The 19776-nt window shown below is 50.6% G+C and overlaps 2 protein-coding genes and 1 long non-coding RNA gene across 14 annotated transcripts in view; 2 read left to right on the top strand and 1 right to left on the bottom strand.

Moving 5' to 3' along the window:
• Positions 1 to 18905, bottom strand: part of LOC135240759 (fibronectin-like) — a 40267-nt gene extending 21362 nt beyond the window's left edge. For 9 of the 10 annotated variants that reach the window (XR_010325780.1, XR_010325779.1, XR_010325775.1 and 6 more), the window contains exons 1-24: positions 18517 to 18904; positions 17995 to 18120; positions 17520 to 17657; positions 17278 to 17409; positions 16821 to 16958; positions 15440 to 15598; positions 14145 to 14342; positions 13355 to 13537; positions 12679 to 12858; positions 10829 to 10984; positions 10221 to 10349; positions 9457 to 9597; positions 7098 to 7213; positions 5128 to 5296; positions 4780 to 4962; positions 4535 to 4660; positions 4048 to 4137; positions 3760 to 3954; positions 3173 to 3451; positions 2145 to 2405; positions 1618 to 1712; positions 1318 to 1486; positions 835 to 921; positions 374 to 565 (exon numbers count right to left, since the gene is read on the bottom strand). Coding sequence is in view for 2 of the 10 variants with exons in the window: in XM_064310659.1 (XP_064166729.1) it covers positions 374 to 565; positions 835 to 921; positions 1318 to 1486; positions 1618 to 1712; positions 2145 to 2405; positions 3173 to 3451; positions 3760 to 3954; positions 4048 to 4137; positions 4535 to 4660; positions 4780 to 4962; positions 5128 to 5296; positions 7098 to 7213; positions 9457 to 9597; positions 10221 to 10349; positions 10829 to 10984; positions 12679 to 12858; positions 13355 to 13537; positions 14145 to 14342; positions 15440 to 15598; positions 16821 to 16958; positions 17278 to 17409; positions 17520 to 17657; positions 17995 to 18120; positions 18517 to 18670 (3796 nt within the window). In the remaining 8 variants the exon portion in view is untranslated. Of the gene's footprint in view, positions 1 to 373; positions 566 to 834; positions 922 to 1317; positions 1487 to 1617; positions 1713 to 2144; positions 2406 to 3172; positions 3452 to 3759; positions 3955 to 4047; positions 4138 to 4534; positions 4661 to 4779; positions 4963 to 5127; positions 5297 to 7097; positions 7214 to 9456; positions 9598 to 10220; positions 10350 to 10828; positions 10985 to 12678; positions 12859 to 13354; positions 13538 to 14144; positions 14343 to 15439; positions 15599 to 16820; positions 16959 to 17277; positions 17410 to 17519; positions 17658 to 17994; positions 18121 to 18516 lie in introns of all 10 variants that reach the window. The other variant, XM_064310661.1, reaches the window with a different exon arrangement.
• The window catches only part of cpo (carboxypeptidase O), a 104805-nt gene that overhangs the window by 19380 nt on the left and 65649 nt on the right, over positions 1 to 19776 (top strand). The gene's annotated exons all lie outside the window — the stretch shown is intronic.
• Positions 16379 to 17224, top strand: LOC135240761 (uncharacterized). Its single transcript, XR_010325781.1, has 2 exons — positions 16379 to 16597; positions 16678 to 17224. It is a non-coding gene; the product is annotated as an uncharacterized LOC135240761 (long non-coding RNA).

Consider the following 19776-nt stretch of genomic DNA (forward strand, 5'->3'; position numbering starts at 1 on the left):
GCTTCAAACGCAAGCAAGCAAACAACACAGACACAACAACAAATGCGCTGTTGCACATGATCGGTCGAAGGGGGACGCGGTCAGAGGAGCACTGGGGCTGCAGCGCTGGGTCTCGCCGCTGGGGATTATGGGAACCGCGCTAGTGAAATGCGCTAACCTCTGCTAACCTTCTCCAGTGAGGAGCGGAGGACGCGGGCAGTCAGGTTTGCTCTAGCTTGGCCTGGCTTTGATGTGTAATACTCCTCTCCTCCACACGGTGTCGTTGCTCCTGAGGCACTCCCAGCTCGCTCTCCGCGTATGGCCGCAGGTACGAGGGAGGGACAGCGCCACCGGCTGCGCGCGGGAGGTTAGCGGACCGGGACGCCGGGCCTACCTTGGGTAACGGTGGTGGAGACGGGCTCGCTCTCCATGTCGTCCTTCACGGTGAAGACGCTGACGTTGTACTCCACCCCTGGGCTCAGGTTGTCCAGGGTGCAGGAGGTCTGCCCCATCTTCACGAACTCCTCCAGAGAATTCCCGTGCTGCCCACTGGTTGGGTTGCAGGTCACGCGGTACCCTGTGATGTCTGTGGGCGGAGCGAATGAAACGCTTTTTAACTTCACAATAAAACTGACTCTTTGTCAGTTTTATTAGCTCTAAAATGCTATGGCTATGCTCAGTTTCATAGTTACAGCTGACCCAGGGCAGGGATTTAAAAGCAGATTTTTTGGAATAACCCAAAACTGCGTTGGAGGAAAAGAAGCCCTCGTCCTGAGAGGCCGGTGGCTGAGGGCCAAGGTTAGCCTGACCTCGCTAACGGCCGGAGGGGAAAAGAGAGAGAGAGTCTGCGTTTACCGGGGGTGGTGGAGTCCCTCCACCGGACCGTGAGCTCTCCCGTGTTGGCGTTGGAGTGCACGGTGAGGTCGGTGGGAGGAGACAGGCCTACAGGGCAGGAGAAAGGGAAGGGGGAACGCAGTGAGCACGTGCAGACCGGAACATTTCTGTTTGCCCTACTCACTGCCTCCATAGCAGCTCACACATTTAATATAATACATAGGGCACAAGTATCTTGTGTTTATTATAAAAAAAATAAGCCGTGTGTGTACTCAGGGAGGTGCTTGCATGAAAATGAACAAATATGGCCTGACTGTGAGTTCAGGTTTGTTAGTCACCTGCACTGCTTCTGTTCGACATTTATCGCAAAATGTTGTTAATTGCAAAAACGATATGTATGTATTATGTCCAGGAAAGACGTTTGCACTGTGCGTGGGCTGTGCTGATGGGATGGCAGTGCTGTGCGGAGGTGAACAGGGCTGCGGGAGGAGCTGCGGGTCTCACGGGTGGTGATGTGGCGGGTGACGGGGGGGCCGTGGTTCTGCCCGCTGACGACCGGCTGCATGACGTAGGTGTACTCCACCCCGGGGGTCAGGCCCGAGATGTAGATGCTGCCCGAGTCGGAGGTCACCTCCCGGGTGCCCTCGCCACCCTGGCTGGGCCTCACAGTCAGCTGAAGAGAGCACGTACCAGGGGTCAGGGGTCAGGGGTCAGAGGTCAAGCCCTTTGCCAAAACGCCCAGGAGCAAAAAAACGGCCACTTTTTGTGCTTCAGCAAAAGACAAAACGGCTGGCGCACTCTCACCTTGAACCCGTAACTGGGCACCGGGGTCCAGGAGATGATGATGGAGGAGTCCGTGACATCGGTGTGGAATCGAGGAGCGTTTCCTATCGGCTGGGCTGGGAGAGGGGGAGGGGCGGGGCAAAGATGCGCTCCGTGTCACGACTGGGCGGTCAATAGCACATCACATTCATTTGGCGGACGCTTTTATCCAAAGCGACGTACAAAAAAAGTGCATTTCATGGTCGTAGACAACTGCTGAACACGGGTTCAGTAAGGTACGATACTTATTTTGTACAGCTATTTCTAGCCGAGAACAGTGAACACTGTCCTGGTCTAACATCTGCAAAGCCAACTAGGCAGAAGAATAAGCTACAGTATTAGGACAAATACAAATTACCAAGAAGTGCAGGGATGGGGCAACATGTAACAAGTGACAGGAAAAAGGGTTTTTAAAAAAAAAAAAATTTTTTTTTATAAAAGAGTGAAGAGTGTAGCACGTCATCGGGCAACAGCTGCTGGCCCCTGCAAGTAGTACGCGGGACACTCACCGGTGGTGAAGCTGCTGCTGACGCCCTCGCTGACCACGCCGTCCCTCTCGGAGTACAGGGTGACGGTGTACTCGGTCTCCGGCTGCAGGCTCTGCAGGATGTACCGGGACTGCGTCGCCGGGACCCGGAACGTCCTGGGGCCGGAGCCCTCCGTCAGGACCAGGCGGTACCCCGTGACGCTGGCCCTGGGGACCGCCCAGATCACCACCGCGCCCTCGTCGGTCACGTTGGCGAAGCTCAAGCCCGTGGGGGCGTCCGGCCCTGTGGAGAGAAACGCGCCCGGCGCGTCAGTGTCTGCGGTGGAAACGCGGTGCCGGTCCACACGGCCGTGTTAGCAGTGCCAAACAAAAAACGGCGTGTTTAAATATACATCTAAAAAGGGGCGACATAGCTCAGGAGGTAAGGCCGATTGTCTGGCAGTCGGAGGGTTGCCGGTTCAAACCCCGCCCTGGGCATGTCGAAGTGTCCTTGAGCAAGACACCTAACCCCTAACCCCTAACTGCTCTGGCGAATGAGAGGCATCAATTGTAAAGCGCTTTGGATAAAAGCGCTATATAAATGCAGTCCATTTACCATTTACCATTTAAATACGCTCTCAGCAACTTTGAGCGATAATACTGTGTGACGAGGAGCGTTGTTTTTACTTGATCTGACACCTGCACGCAATAACAAGTGTTTAAGGAATCTGACATGCACAGGGAAAAAAAAACTTAAATTGTAAATGGAGGACGGAGTGTAGCACAGTGGGTAAGGAACTGGGCTTGTAACCGAAAGGTCGCAGGTTCGATTCCCGGGTAGGACACTGCCGTTGTACCCTTGAGCAAGGTACTTAACCTGCATTGCTTCAGTATATATCCAGCTGTATAAATGGATACAATGTAAAATGCTGTGTAAAAGTTGTGTAAGTCGCTCTGGATAAGAGCGTCTGCTAAATGCCTGTAATGTAATGTAATGTAAGACATGATGCCAACGTGAGGCTCAGATTTGAACCCCCCGAGTCTGACAGGCCCCCCCCCCCTTGGACTCACTGGTGGCGTGCTCCCCCACCAGAGGGGGGCTCTCCACGCCCTCGTGGACGGTGTAAACGTAGAAGCGGTAGAGGGTCCCGGGCCGCAGGGAGGTCGCCACGGCGTAGGCGCTCCGCGTGACGGGCAGCCGGACCTGCTCCTGCGGGGTACCCCCGGGGCCCACGGGCGCGTAGCTCACGCGGTACCCCGACACGGCGCCGGCGGGGCCGCTCCAGGTGACAATGATCCTGTCCTCGGTCACCTCCGCGAACTGCAGGTTGGTCGGGGCTGCGGCTGGCTCTGCGGACACGAGGCGAACGAGGAAGGAGGTCACGTGACAGGAAGTGCACGTACAGCCTAACTACGCCGTGTTACATAAGCGGTACGTCGTTCAGGGATGGGTATCGCAGTTTATTAATATTAATGAGATTTGGGTGTAGATGAGACTTTAAGCAGTCGAGGTGGATGTTGGAGGGGATTGCGGTTTTTGTATCTGTGGATGGAGGGATATTGTGGGTGTAGCAGAACGTGAAGCGTTGCATTTCGCTTTAGGTGGTTACAGCAGAACCTTTAGGTTTATGCGGGTGCAGGGCACGCTGGGTAAATACCAGGCAGTGGCTCTCCCGCGGTGTTGACCTGTATGAGGACGGGCTCGCTCTCCTGGTTCTCCTCCACGGCGTAGATGCTGATGTTGTAGAGCAGGCCGGGTCGAAGGTCGCTCAAGGTCACGGAGGTGGCGGTGTTGGGCAGGGTGAGCTCCGTGCTGCTGCCCTCTACCGACGGGGTGTACACCACGCGGTACCCTGCGCACAGGGAGGCACGGGGTCAAAGGTCGGCACGTCGCCATGGAGAGCGGTGACATCACTCAGGGGGATGGAATGCCGGAGGAGCCTCACCTGTGATTGGTGCCAGGGGCTTGGACCAGGTGACCACTATAGACTTCTCTTCGACCTCCTTCACCACTTCATTGGTTGGGGCATCGGGAGCTATGGGGGGGGGACAGGGAGTGTTTAAAGTCCTGTTGAAACTAGACGTACAAACCGTCATGAACACAATGATGCCGGTCCGATCGTCAGTTTGGAGGTTCTGCAGAGTGCAGACTCTCACAGTTGTCCATCGCAAAAAGAAGTGATGTTTTTTTTATGTACTGTAGTCAAATACTGCAATGAAATGTATTTCATTACATTACATTACAGGCATTTAGCAGATGCTCTTATCCAGAGCGACGTACAACAAGTGCAACAACAATTTCAAGTGCTGTTTCTCTGTAGTGCTGCAGACACTGGTGGTTTAGGGCGGCTTGTTCAGTTCGTTTGAGTATGTGGCGGTCATTCGGCCGTTTTCACGGAGTTGTGGGAAACGGTCGAAGAGAGAGGGCCTGACCTGTGGTCTGGGAGGTGGTGAGGATGAGGTTCTTGCCCTCGTCGGTCACTTCGTAGACGTTGACGGTGTACTTGCGCCCGGGCAGCAGCTCGGCGATGTTGACGGAGGTGGTAGTGCGCGGCAGGTCTGTAGGGCAGAGCGTTGATCAGCACAAATGCTAACGGTCGACGCGGTTCTGACCCGGGTCACGCGGCGGTTCTGACCCGGGTCACGCGGCACCCCGGGGACGGTCACGCGGCACTGACCCAGCACGGTGGGCTTGGCGCCCTCCTCGCTCAGCTCGTACTCCACCCGGAACCCGGACACCGTGCCGGACGCCGACACCCAGGAGATGACGAAGCTGCTGGAGGTGATCTCCGTCACCGATTCGGAGGTGTCCACCATGACGGGGGGCGGGGTGGTCTCCCCTTGCGAGATGATCCCGATCACTGTTTAAGGGAGGAGGGTAAAAAAAAAGCAGCTCTGCTTACTTTCATACGTAGATGGCCCAGTTTTTGACTGAGAAACAGAAGTGGATATGGGCCTCCAGCGTGCAGCGTGTGAGGTATTCGAACACGGTCCCCTTGGGGGAGTGCGGATGCGCGGGCGCTCACGCGAGTTGGCGTTGGTGGTGAAGTCGAAGCGGGTGACCTCCTGCGGGCCGTAGCGCAGGATGCTGATCAGCTGACCCTCGTAGGTGATGCCCGGTTTGAGCCCCCCGATGGTGTAGGAGTTCACGTGGCCAGGGATGATCACCTCTCTCCATACGTGGTGGCTGTTTTTCTGAGGGGAGAAGTTTGGAAGGGGGGGGGGATTCACTGTAGTCATTAAAGATCCCATGACACGCGGGGTGGGGGGGGGGGTTCCCTGGTATCCTGTCAAAATTCCCAAACTGGCCCTGTGGCCCAACGTAGCCACCTAATCTGCCCCCAGTGAGTTCCTTTCTGCTCACCTCAGTAAATACGTGGTGAACGTTCCGGCACAAAATGGCTGCCATTCGTCCGGATGGGTGCAACACATTGGCGCCCGTTTTCTCATTCGCTGTGAAACCCTTTCATTACATTTACATTACAGTACAGGCACTTAGCAGACGCTGTTATCCAGAGCGACGTACAACAAGTGCATTAGTTCAAGGTGCAGAGGTGCAAAAGAAACACACTAGAGTGAAGTAAGGATCGTAGTGCCAGAAGTGACCACATCGATCAGGACTCCAACCCTGTAGAGTAACCTGTTCAGCAAACAACAATCCTACCAAGTACAAACTAGCCCTGGAATCACATTTGCCTAATCAGACAAAAACAATCCTTTCAGATCTTGAGAGGCACTATTATTATTATTATTATTATTATTATTATTATTATTATTGAGAGACTCGAGAGACCTCCATATACTCTTGCCTTACCGTGTGGGAACAGCATTTATTGTAGCAGGAACAAGCAGGCCAGCAAGCCATCTGAAACACTGGTCGGTTTCAGGGGGCAGGCGTGTGGAGTGCTGACACTGACACATGCAGCACTAGAGGACGGAGTGTAGCACAGTGGGTAAGGAACTGGGCTCGTAACCGAAAGGTCGCCGGTTCGATTCCCGGGTAAGGACACTGCCGTTGTACCCTTGAGCAAGGTACTTAACCGGAATTGCTTCAGTATATATCCAGCTGTATAAATGGATACAATGTAAAATGCTGTGTAAAAGTTGTGTAAGTCGCTCTGGATAAGAGCGTTTGCTAAATGCCTGTAATGTAATGTAATAGATGAGTGCAGATGAACTGCCATTGGTAGAAGCAGCTCGCACAAGTACGCTGAATCACTGCACTCAGTCTGGAGTCTGAGATCTTTATTAAAGGAGCCTCTTGAGCTTTGTTTGTGGAATCCTGGTCTTGCCTAAACGGCCACTTACTCTTACTGTCACTGTTTATATCATTAAAGTCATCCGTAAGTTCACCGACCCCAAAGAACTTTAGCGACAGGAACTCACCGTTGTTTCATTACGAAACTAACCCTTTTCTTGTGAAGTCTTAAGCATCGAATCTGTGATCCGGAGTGCAGTTTAAGATCTCTGCAGCAAGTCTGACCCGGTTCAGCTGGTGTGTGTTTATGCCTTAGCACTCTGGGTCAGTGACTCCAGGCTTTGTGTGTTCAGGCTACCGGCGGTGGTTCCTGCTCTCTTGTCTCTTGTTTACGCAAATGTTCCCAGTAAGTTTGTTTGCGCAACCCCTGCGTTGGTCAGCCCCGTGTCCATTTCGAAATAAAAAAATTCCAAAGCTCTTGCCGAGAACGTGCGCCGTTTCGCGTTAAGAGGGAAGAATGCTTGCGCGCGTCATCTCGCGTGTGTCATTTCCCGCTTGCTGTTAAACTGTTTTTGAACTGATGGTTTTGAACTTTGTACTTTACTGCCCTTTCTACTTTATTTTACTTCTTGCAAGACCACCACATAAACAAGATTTTGTGTAGTTGTGTACAACTACAGTATTTCAGCCTTACAAATATTTGCTAGAAATGTTCAAAAACATTCAAAGGAAGGGAGGGATGGGGGAGGAGGAGAAGAGGCCTGAGGGACCTGAGAGGGGAGGGGACAGCCAGCTCACCATTCTCCACTTGAGGATGTACTGCACGATGTGGGTGGAGGGGGAGGTGTTCCACTGAATGGGGTGGGAGTTGGGCTGGTTTCCAGCCTCGGTGATGATCACCTGGACCGGGCCACCTGGGGGGTCAGGGAGGGGGAGTGAATTTTTACGCACTGCCTTGGTGAGGACTTTCAAAATGGTATCGTCAAAAGTATTGTCTTTCAAAATGGAAAACAGCCATTCAAATACAAAGAATGGATGAGAAATAGAGACCACTACTATGCTGTGCTACACTGTGCTTAACTATGCTACATTATGCTACGCTATGCAGTGTGATACTGTACTGGATTATGCTACACTGTGCTTAACTATGCTACATTATGCTATGCAGTGTGATACTGTACTGGGCTATGCTACACTGTGCTTAACTATGCTACCTTATGCTAGGCTATGCAGTGTGATACTGTACTGGATTATGCTACACTGTGCTTAACTATGCTACATTATGCTATGCAGTGTGATACTGTACTGGATTATGCTACACTGTGCTTAACTATGCTACATTATGCTATGCAGGGTGATACTGTACTGGACTATGCTACACTGTGCTTAACTATGCTACATTATGCTATGCAGTGTGATACTGTACTGGACTATGCTACACTGTGCTTAACTATGCTACATTATGCTATTCAGTGTGATACTGTACTGGACTATGCAACACTGCACTAAAGGTAGCAGCATTATGATACTGTGGTTTGCTCTGACTGTGTTATTCATGCTACTCTGCTGCACTAGTGAATGAATACATTTCCTTACCCTACAATTCCTTACACTGCACTATATAACTGCACCAAATCAACAGTCACCTTCAACTTGAGCCCAAGTCAGGGTAATTTCAGTCACACCCGAGCAATTTCAAACGAATGCTGCAAAAGCAGCTGCAATGATATGGCTTAGAAGCGGGAGAATAAGAAAAAAATTACCAAAATGACTGCAACAGAGAACCATGGAGCCCCATTAGACTGGAGCCCATGAGCTCATGCCCTGTCCACAGAACACAGATGGGGGGTGGGGGGTGGGAGGTAGGGCAGGGCTGGCCCTCAGCCACTCGGCTCCCCCCCCCCGACTGCAATCTGGTCTCAATTTCTCCCAATTACAGCCATGAGAGCCCACAGGCCAGGTGGATTCTATACAGTGTTTAAGTCTCACTTATTTGAGCGTTGCCTTCCACCCTCTCTCACGGATTCCCAGACGCCCAATCCAACAGCTGCATGCCATTTAGGGCAGGGAGGGATTAGGCGTGGGGGAACCCTCCACTAAAAAAAGAAATAAAGAAATAAAGAAAAAAAAAGCCACATTCTCCCTCCTATAGCCCGTGTAAAACTGAAACAGGTTTGTGGGGTGGGGGTTCTGCTCGTGCTCGGGAAACAGAAGGGCGGTGGCTTTTGCATTTCCCTCTTTCTTTACGTTTTTCAGCAGGTTTTTCGACGCAACTGAACTGGCCAACCTTGGGAAGCACTATATGCTACAATGAATTTGACAATGCGGACTGAGTGCACATTTAGTTTGAAGGATACTCTGCACAAAACGTGGCACCTCGGCAAGCAAAACACAAGCAACTGCTCAGAAAAAGATCCAGTCACCTCAAAGGAAACTGGCATACTGTACCTCGTGATTCACCCAGAGCACTCCGCAGTGTAGCTGCTTTGAGCACATATCTGACCTGCATTTCTCTGCCCTGCCACAGGGGGCACTCTACATCAAGAACAAGCGTCAAGATTGGGGTGGATACAAACAAGCATCCGGAGCAGATGAGAACAGCAGCACCTCTGCTGGCACCACTTCACCTCATCCTTAATTACGGGGCTGAGAGAGAGAGTGAGATAAAGAGGAGGGGGAGAGGAAGAGAGGTAGCCAAGGACCAAACTGAACAGGTAGAACTGAACAGGCGTGTACCACTGTTCCTCTGTACAGAAGCCACCATCAGATGTGGGTGGGGCTCGACCCTGGGATTCTGAGCCATTAATCCGACACTTAGGCTAATTCCCCTTTTAGCGCTGCACTGCTGAATCTGGAAGCGAGTTTCAAAGAACAAATAAGCTGCTAATAGTTAGCTAGCTAGCTAATAGCCTCAGTCAAAGCTCATTCTGCACTTAGTAGCAGAATGATCTTCCTCAGGCTGTGCCCATAGCCCGGTGATGTGCCACAGCCTGGCGTCCGCCACCTCTAACCAGCTCTTTATCCGGGCCAGACAACGTGCCTCACGGCACCGGTGCCCTCAGCCCGAGACCACGCGCGCGCAGCGGCGGAGAGACGGAAAGCAGAGGCCCAATCAGAGCGCAGCGGGCGGTCACACGGTCGGCGGCGTCGCGCTCACCTGGGTAGTTCTGCGGCTCGCAGCTCAGCTCCCCGATGCCGTTGCCGTAGCACGTGCACCGGTAGCGGATGGCCTGAATGTGCTTGTCCCAGGTCTCGCCGATCTGGTAGAACGCTTTGGTGTCCGGCTCCTGGCATTGGTCTGAGCACAGACGTTGAATCGTTACACGCCAAGTCATACTATTATGCATTGCTATACGTTGCTTAGTAACTGTGTTTGTTACTGTACTGTATTATGATATACCACTCATATGTCTGGCAGAGAATCCTCACCCCAGCGACTGGTCTCTCTCCACGATGCCTTCCCAGGAAATGTATATTTAAGAGCATGTGTCACAAATGGGGCGACATAGCTCAGGAGGTAAGACCGATTGTCTGGCAATCGGAGGGTTGCCAGTTCAAACCCCGCCCTGGGCGTGTTGAAGTGTCCTTGAGCAAGACACCTAACCCCCCAACTGCTCTGGCGAATGAGAGGCATCAATTGTAAAGCGCTTTGGACAAAAGCGCTATATAAATGCAGTCCATTTACCATTTACCATTTACCAAAGGGGCTACACTTTGTATTTGCAAAGCCATGAAATGTGTTCAGAAGGTGAAAGAGTTTCCATGTATTTGAGGATTTCAGTAAGCAAAGCGCATGAGCTACGCATCGATCTCAGCAATCAAAGGGCTTTAATAGGTCAGTGTAGAGGGTAAGGTCCACGCTGTGGCCTGCGATTGGTCAGTGGGGGCCGTTTGAAGGGAAGAGCGCGGCTGGGTTCTCACCAATGGCGTCACACTTCCAGCGGCCCCGCCCCTGGCCAAAGCAGGTGCAGTTCATCATGTAGCCCTCATCGTGCCGCTTGGTGAAGGTGTGATTCACCTCGTAGGTCAGCCCGTCCACAATGCACTGGTCTGCCACGAAATGGAGAACAGGAAATGATGTCACAATGAAGCAGAAGAAAACAAAAACAAAACTTGACTGCCTGCCTGCCCTCAAGAAATGTAGGCTATGTCTTTGTGTTTTTGGCCTTATCCAACAGCCTTCCAGAACAGTATTTTGTCCCTATTTTTTGATGACAGTATAGCTGATCAGTTAGGACGTTTTTACAAGTACACTATAGTATAACAACCTATTTTATTCCTGTTTCGTTAACCGTAATTATTCATATTTGTCCTTTTGAAGATGAAGCATCCCTAAGATCGTACAATTGATTTACAGCAACATTTATAATTTCTTTTATGGCAATTCATGAGTCTTTAATGTGTCGCTTCGATATCTGAAGACATCAGATTGGAGGAACCCAACTGTAGCATTTTTGTCTTAAAATGGTGGACCGACGAACAGCGGTCCGTATGCGGTCAGGTGATGAGGTCTCCCACTCGGATCTCACCTCTCAGCTGGGAGTAAGCGATACAGGTCCACTCGCCCCGCCCGTTCCCCGTGCAGGTGCAGCGCATCATGTGACCCAGCACGTCGTGCCGCTTGTCCCACTGGTCGCCCACGCGGTACATGACCCCCTCGCTGGTTGTGCACACCTCCTCGTGGGCTGCGGGCGCACAGCGGCGAGTCACGTGACACAGTGTAACGAATCACAGTGGCGCATTCACTTTCAGAACAGGCATTCAGACACTAAAATACAAAGAGGAGTGAATTCACTTCTGGGGCAGAATTGTGTGCATAACGGAACAAATGAACTAGTTAATTTCCTCTGAGCAGAGTCACGTGCTATGAAAGATCATAGTCTTTAGTTCACTTTTGGAGCAGTAAAACTTTTAACGATTTCAAATGGAATACCCTTTGCCTAGAAAATGAGTATAATAAAATATAACGTATAAAGTGCTCTTAATCAGGAACAAAATGAACACTGATAAATTTATTTGCAGAGAGAAAGCGCAGCGTTGTAGAGTCTTCAATGCTAACACTGCCCTGTTAGTCCTGACCAAGCCTGGGAGTAGCTGTGTGCCTGCCCTCCCTGCCAATCCACTTGTCATTCCGTATTCCTTTAGTTTATTTTTGAGGTGCTGAGCCTTTAGTTAAGCTTATGGAAACCAACTTGTAAACACTCCAATAACTTAAAGGAAGAACATGAGATTGTTAAGTGGGGGTTGAATTTCTGGGGTTTGAGGGGTGTGTTGAAACGGTTAACGGCGGGACGGTGGCGTTCTGGGGCAGGGGCGGACGTGCTGGCGGCCAGGCAGCCTCTGGACCGCCGCCAGTCTGTCCCCGCGGTCTCCAAAGGGGCCGCTCCCCACGGTCAGAGCCCCCTCACCCCCCCACCCCTCAGCCCCGGGGCTGGAGTAATTACTGCCTCTGGTAGCCGCATTACCGCGCGGCTTCTCAGGCTAATTCTGCCCCACTCGCTCAGGCACGCTAAAGATCTGCACCGCCGGTTCTTTAATGAAACACTTTCACAGGCTCATTAATGCCTCGCTCTCCAAAACCGTAACCACACCCGATAAAATAACGGCACCTAGTGAAAATCTACACATCGCCCCACGCCCTGCCCTCCGACCTTCTCAAATCATATCTGTCGCATGAAAACCCTTTGATTGACAGTAGAATCCCTGCTGTTTTAGGCTACAGTGGTCAGGCCCGTCCTGATTTTTGTTAATTATTTAGGGAACACTGATTTTCGGGGCCCCAAAATGTCTTTGTCCTACTAGCATTTGGCTTCATCGCTGAACATTCTCTCCTGCTGTCGGTGTGCCTAAGCTCTCATAGGGTGCGCTTTAGACATGCCCAGTCCCTCTGCCTCTGTTTATAAACATACTTTCTGAAAATCAGTTCTTGCCGATTATAATCATAAACAAACAGGACCATCACTTCCTCCTTAACACATCCTCCTCTCTCTCCTCCTCCTCCTCTGAGAGAGAGAGACAGAGAGAGAGAGAGAGGGGGAGAGAGAGAGAGAGAGAGAAGAGAGAGAGAGAGAGAGAGAGAGAGAGAGAGAGAGAGAGAGAGGAGAGAGAGAGAGAGAGAGGAGAGAGAGAGAGGAGAGAGAGAGAGAGGAGAGAGAGAGAGAGAGAGAGAGGAGAGAGAGAGAGGAGAGAGAGGAGAGAGAGAGAGAGAGAGAGAGAGAGAGAGAGAGAGAGAGGGGGAAGAGAGGAGGCAGCCCAGCTTTGCCTTCGTCTCAGTTCCCTTTGCTCAACGGAGCGTGCGACAAAGAGGAGGGAGAGAGAGAAAGAGTAGGAGAAGTAGAGAGAGGGATAGTGGGAGTGAGAAGGATAGTGGGAGTCTCACCGGCCATGGGGCAGAAGCCGAAGCGCTTCTCGCTGTCGTAGTCGGTGGTGGTGCCGCACCACTTCATGCCGTCCTGCCGCCCGTCCGTGGTGCACTCGGTGTAGTTGCGCCCGTTGTACAGAAAGGGGAACTGGCACAGCGCCCCGTTGGAGTTGCCTCCTCTGGTGGTCACGAGCACCGCTGCTAGGAAGCACAAGAGGCAGCGTTAGTAACGCACTGCAGTCGCTCCAGTGTGTAGCCATGATGGGAAGAGGCGTCAAGAAACCAAAAATAGGTGGAGCCAACCATATGCTATCGGTGTATTGCTGATGTGAACCAGTCAATTTGTTTTGTTGTGGAGACCACAGCTGATCTGACTGGTTGAAAATGAACAATGACTGATAAGCTCATTGTAGCTCCACCCAATCTTGGGGAAAATGAAACCTCATTCTCCGATCAGTAATTCCAGGCACTTCCAGGAAAAATACATTTGCATAATAAACATATTAGACAAGCAAATAAAACTCTAGCTACCATTCTGCTTGTATTCCGGTCTGAAAATGCAGTTTGCTCAGTGTGTTCTCTGAGCGTTACTGTGAGCGCTCCTCCCCGACTGTGAGGGCTCCTCCATTTCTGTGAGCGCTCCTCCCCGCCTGTGAGTGCCCCTCCCCTCCTGTGAGCGTGCCCCGGGGCTCACCGTTCTTGGAGGTGCAGAAGGAGTACTGCTTCTCGGCGTCGTGGTTGGAGGTGGTGCTGCACCACTGCAGCCCGTCGCCGCGGCCCTCCGAGGTGCAGGAGTAGTACGTCTTCCCGCTCGAGACGAAGGGGAAGACACAGGGCTGCCCGTTGGAGTTCCCCCCGTACACCTGCGTGTGCCCGTCTGCAGGAGAGATACATTACATTACATTACATTATAGGCATTTAGCAGACGCTCTTATCCAGAGCGACGTACAACAAGTGCATAGGTTCATGATGTAGAGGCGCAAAAGAAACACTAGAGTGAAGTAAGGATCGTAGTGCCAGAAGTGACCACATCGATCAGGACTCCAACCCTGTAGAGTAAGCTTGTTCAGCAAGCAAGAATCCTACCAAGTACAAACTAGCACTGGAATCACATCTAATCACACCTAATCATACAAAAACAATCCTGCCAGATACACTAACATAATCAAATGATCCTAGCTAGGTACAGTGAGCTGAACTATAGGCTAGGGAGGGGTGGGGAGAGGTGCAGCCTGAAGAGATGAGTCTTCAGTCTGCGTTTGAAGGTGGTGAGATTCTCTGCTGTTCTGACCATCACGGGGAGGTCATTCCACCAGCGAGGGGCCAGGACAGACAGCAGACGGGAGCGGGAAGTAGATACCCATCGTCTCTTACTGAGGAACACACACCTGTTGCTCGGCATTAAAATATGCGGTTATGTGATGCTCAGTAAATGAGCGGTTGAAAGGCGGTAGAGGTCAAAGGTCAACTTTCTGAGCACTGACCCCACTCCTCGCAGCTGACGCCGTTGCCCAGGCAGGTGCACAGCATCTGCTTGCTGCCCTGGGTCCTGACCCAGCGCATGCCCAGGGAGTAGGCCACGCCCGAGTCCGTCTTGCAGGCGCCCTCCAAGGGGGGCTCCGGGTGGGGCAGGGGCTGGAACACTGCCGGCTGGATGCTGGTCACAACGCGAGATCCAGTGCCTGCATTTCACGCAGCAGAAACATTTACACTTCACCATGGCAGACGTGTAGTTTTTACTGTGTGTAGTGCACACACAGTACAGGTGTGTGGTGGTTTGAACCAGCCTGTGCGTCCGTGTGTGCATCTCACGCTGTGTAGGTGTATGTGGTTCAGGTGCAGGTATGCTGTCGTGGTTCAGGTGTAGGTGTAGGTGGTCCAGGTGTAGGTCTGCTGTCGTAGTTCAGGTGTAGGTGTATGTGGTTCAGGTGTAGGTATGCTGTCGTGGTATAGGTGTAGGTATGCTGTCGTGGTTCAGGTGTAGGTATGCTGTCGTGGTCCAGGTGTAGGTCTGCTGTCGTGGTCCAGGTGTAGGTCTGCTGTCGTGGTCCAGGTGTAGGTATGCTGTCGTGGTTCAGGTGTAGGTATGCTGTTGTGGTTCAGGTGTAGGTCTGCTGTCGTGGTCCAGGTGTAGGTATGCTGTCGTGGTTCAGGTGTAGGTATGCTGTTGTGGTTCAGGTGTAGGTGTACATGGTCCAGGTGTAGGTCTGCTGTCGTGGTTGAGGTATAGGTGTACGTGGTTCAGGTGTAGGTGTATGTGGTTCAGGTGTAGGTATGCTGTCGTGGTATAAGTGTAGGTATGCTGTCGTAGTTCAGGTGTAGGTGTACGTGGTCCAGGTGTAGGTATGCTGTCGTGGTTCAGGTGTAGGTGTACGTGGTCCAGGTGTAGGTATGCTGTCGTGGTATAGGTGTAGGTATGCTGTCGTAGTTCAGGTGTAGGTGTACGTGGTCCAGGTGTAGGTATGCTGTCGTGGTTCAGGTGTAGGTGTACGTGGTCCAGGTGTAGGTATGCTGTCGTGGTATAGGTGTAGGTATGCTGTCGTAGTTCAGGTGTAGGTGTATGTGGTCCAGGTGTAGGTGTACGTGGTCCAGTTGTAGGTATGATGTCGTAGTTCAGGTGTAGGTGTACGTGGTTCAGGTGTAGGTGTACGTGGTCCAGGTGTAGGTATGCTGTTGTGGTTCAGGTGTAGGTATGCTGTTGTGGTCCAGGTGTAGGTGGTCCAGGTGTAGGTGTACATGGTCCAGGTGCAGGTGTGTGACAGGCTGATGAGGGCCTCACCCACGCTGTTGGTGTGCAGGGAGGCGTGTCTCTCGCACTTCCACTCGCCGCGGCCGTTCCCCGTGCACAGGCACTGCAGGACGTTCCCGCGCGCGTCCGTCTTGCTCCACGTGTCTCCGATGCGGTACGAGGTCCGCGTGTCCTGGTCATTACAGCGGTCTGCGGGGGGACACAGCGCGAGAGAGCGATGTCATCGCAACAGGGGCGACATAGCTCAGGAGGTAAGACCGATTGTCTGGCAGTCGGAGGGTTGCCGGTTCAAACCCCTGCCCTGGGCATGTCGAAGTGTCCCTGAGCAAGACACCTAACCCCTAACTGCTCTGGCGAATGAGAGGCATCAATTGTAAAGCGCTTTGGATAAAAGCGCTATATAAAAGCAGTCCATTTACCATCCATTTAAAAGGACGCTAGCCAACAGGCCGTTAGCTGAGGCCGTTTAAATGGCACAACTGCTCTGAATAGTTTCTGGTTCCATTCGCCGGCTCCGCATCATTGCTTTCCTACTGGACAGAATGTTTTCTGTTCTGAGGGGGTCGTGCACTCTGTGGCTCAGCTTTAAACCTCTGCGGGACCCAAAAATGATCTTTCAGAAGGGCTGAAATATGCCTTCATTCTCCTCCTGCTGCTCCAGTGCAGCTGCAGACGATGCCCTCCCCTCTGCACACACACACGCATACGCACACACACACACACACACAGAAAATTGAAGGCCATGATGTCAGTAAGGCGTGGACTGAAAGTAGTTACGGGATAATGCAAGACATCTGGCAGGACATGTGAAGACTTCTGCCAAAGTCTGCAACATTAAAAAGAATTCACCGGAGGAGATCAATCATTAAACCGAAGAAAAACAACGGCGTTCGAACCTGAAATCCTGTCTCTCCTTCCAAAGAGCTGTTTAAAAAAAAAGCTTTTTATTAGAAGACTATGAGTGTTAAATCGGTTTTAAGAGAGATTTTTTCCATGCCGACTCTCTGTGGTAAAGAATGAAAATGGGCCCTCCAGTTTAAGTGAAGGCTTTCAGCATCACTATGTCTCTGAGTAAGTCTGTGCCCTTTAGAAGGATCTCTGCTCCTCTTGCTTTAAGGAATGATGAAAAATGAGGAGGGGCCTTCAGGTAACTGGATGTTTGTAAAGGGGTGTGGCCAGCAGGTAGCTGTGTGTGTGCATTTGTAAAGGGGTGTGGTCAGGAGGTAGCTGCGTGTGTGTGTTTGTAAAGGGGCGTGGCCAGCAGGTAGCTGCGTGTGTGTGTTTGTAAAGGGGCGTGGCCAGCAGGTAGCTGTGTGTGTGCATTTGTAAAGGGGTGTGGTCAGGAGGCTGTGTATGTCCTGTATATAAGGAGCGTGGGGGGTGGAGCCTGGCCCAGGTACGGGGGACTCACTTCTGGATGTGCAGGTGATGCGGCCACTTCCCTCCCCCAGGCAGGTGCAGTCCACCATCATCCAGCCCTGGTACGGCTTCTCCCAGGTCTCGCCCACCACGTAGGACATGCCCGCGGTGTTGTCATAGCAGCGCTCCGCTACAGAGAAGGGAGAGGTTGCGTTCACACAGTTCAACAGCAGCACGCCTCCATGTTGGTCTGATGGAGGACAAAATACTCTTCCAGGAAAATGTGATTGTGACAGACTCTTATTGCTGGTCAAACATTGCATCAGGTCTTGTGTTTGAATAGTGGCCAGATTTGGGATAAATGGGAACACTGTTCTGTCAATGTTTAAAACGATGTCAAATAGTCGGCAGGACCCTGATTTTTCTGAGTAAAAATCTGCTTTAGAGCCTAACTCAGGGCTGCTTTTCAAGATGCAGGAGGAAGGTCACCCCTTCGCCAGCTTTCTCACCTACAGGCTTGCAGGTCCACTCCCCTTTGCCGTTCCCCAGGCAGACGCACTCCAGCATGTAGCTTCCGGTGTCGTGCGGTCTCCTCCAGGTGTCCCCAATCTTATACGACTGGCCTCCCTCGTGACAGCGGTCTGGGGGAGTTTGCGCCACATATCAAAGTGAATTTAGTGCACGCATATTTCCCCGTGGTAGTTCAAACGTAGATAAGACACTGCTGGAGACATTTAATTGACCCACTCACTTGCAATCGTGCAGCTGATTTTACCCCGACCGGAGCCGATGCACGTGCAGTCCCAGATCATCCCATCCTTTGGGCGCTCGTAGGTTTCCCCAACCCGGTACGATCGTGCGTTTATTTTATCATAACAAGTCTCCTCGGCTGCAGAACACGTACAACGATGGTTACACTGTTCATATTTGCTAAAATGCACTACGACTCTGGTAGAATAGGTAACAAAGCAAAGAGTTCTCAAGAAGCACGAAGTGATCGTAACAAGCGCGAAGTAGGCTACTTCACCTGGTAATTCCAAATTGACTTGCGAATAACTTATCAATTATCGATATTTTACACAAAATAATTAACCGATGTATTCCCCATGGTGCTATGTTTAAAGCTGTTGGCGAATACATTACTGAGAAGATATTGAGAAATTGAAGGGTGAAACCACCGAACTGTGCTCCATCTTGACATTACACCAGTGAAAATCCAAACTCACCTTCAGGCTTTGTTTTACATTTAGTTCCGGCTGCTCCGTGACAAGTGCAGATTAATGTGCCCCCCAGATAGGACCGCTCCCACTGATCATTCACTCGATAATACTGACCGTTCTCAACGCAGTTGTCTAGGGGGAAGAGACATAGACTACTCCACTACTGCATATTGGCAGCAATATAGTTTTATTTTAGTAAACTCTATCTTGAGTAAACATCAATGGGAAAAAGACTGGTTTATCATCGATTATCTGCTATCTACAAAGTTTCATAATTATATGCTGTGCTATGATAATGGAACCTTCTGGGCTGCGGAAATGTGCGCGTGCAATCAGCGTTATGTCACCAGTTAAGGCACATAAAACAACGAACCGATTCATCAAATGCGCATTCACAGCGCTAAGTAGCATCCAGAATATATGTTGGACGTCCAAATAGTTAAAAAGAAACGGGTACAGTAAGCTGTTAATGAAATAGTCAAAATTGTGATTCCAGAATTGCACGCGACTGTATCGTGGTAAACTTACCTTGAATTCGTTGGGCAGATGATGCATCGTCAAAATGAGGATAAATTTGATGCTGAGCCTGGCGTTTGTCTCTGCCCAGGACCTTCGGCATACAGTGGACACTACTACAGATGCAGAGCGCAACTAGTAGCCCTGTTAATGGGCTACCGGTCATTTCGAAGTCTTTTTAAGGAGAGCCTGTTTTGGGGCGCTGTATCTTTCGGCTTGTGTTGCCAGTTCTGTCCCCGACAAATGAAATGTATATATGAAAAGAAACGGAGCAGTTTATTTTATTTTATTTTATTTTTAGCGGAGGCTGACTTGTTGGTCTTTCCCAAATGTTTACTCCAGCTGCGTTCCGGACTGACTGGCCCCCGTCGCGGAGCCTATCTGACTAGAACGAGCGCAGTGCGCGAGAACGGTTTTATTCGGGGATATACCCCCACTCGGCAGGAAGAGGTTTCACTCTTTTTTTTTTTTTGGGACGTCAGCGCGGAAGTTTGTTATTTAATCTTCTACCAGCACAAATAAGGACAAAAATGTGCATTAGACAAAGTAAACCGTATAATATAATTTATCCACCCTTTCCTCTTTATTTATTTATTTTACCCCCTAGATCCAGTACAGTTTGTCATGTGTAATTGGACATGTCGTGAACACCATTAGGTATACCAGAATCTGTCAAGGGGAGGGGGGAGGGGATGTGGGATTGCTATCTATGAAGTTTCAAAGGGAGATAGGCTATCAGTGCACCTTTGAAATACAAACATTGTGACTAACCTCAGACTATTATAATGGAAACACTGGACTTTTTAATCTGTGTTTTCATCTTCTATACTGACTAGACTTTAGGAGTGCACATCCGTGGCCGCCTATAGTCAAAATAAGTCTTTTCTTTGAAGTCATTTAAGAGAAAAATTGAATTTTTCCATAGCCTAATTATAGAAAGGAAAATACATTTTTGTTGTTCAGTTTGCTTTATTTAAGCATGCTAATGAAATAATTTCATATTTGTAAATCTACTGTTCGAGTAGTTCTGATGCCTGAGAGAGGTTTATCATACAGACAGGCTTCATTGGCTGATGGTAAGATAAAGACATTGTATTGTCTTGGGTTGGATAATACAGTAGTTATGACATAGTTGACAATTTCAAGTTGAAATACAACCCACATAGCATTGTCATAACCATGACGTTATATTTTAATGTATGTGGTGAATTTCATAAAGCAGAATTATTTTATGGTACTGTTCTGACGGTTGTTATAATCTGTAAAATGCTG

Source organism: Anguilla rostrata, chromosome 15, assembly GCF_018555375.3.
Source record: "Anguilla rostrata isolate EN2019 chromosome 15, ASM1855537v3, whole genome shotgun sequence".
Taxonomy (NCBI): domain Eukaryota; kingdom Metazoa; phylum Chordata; class Actinopteri; order Anguilliformes; family Anguillidae; genus Anguilla; species Anguilla rostrata.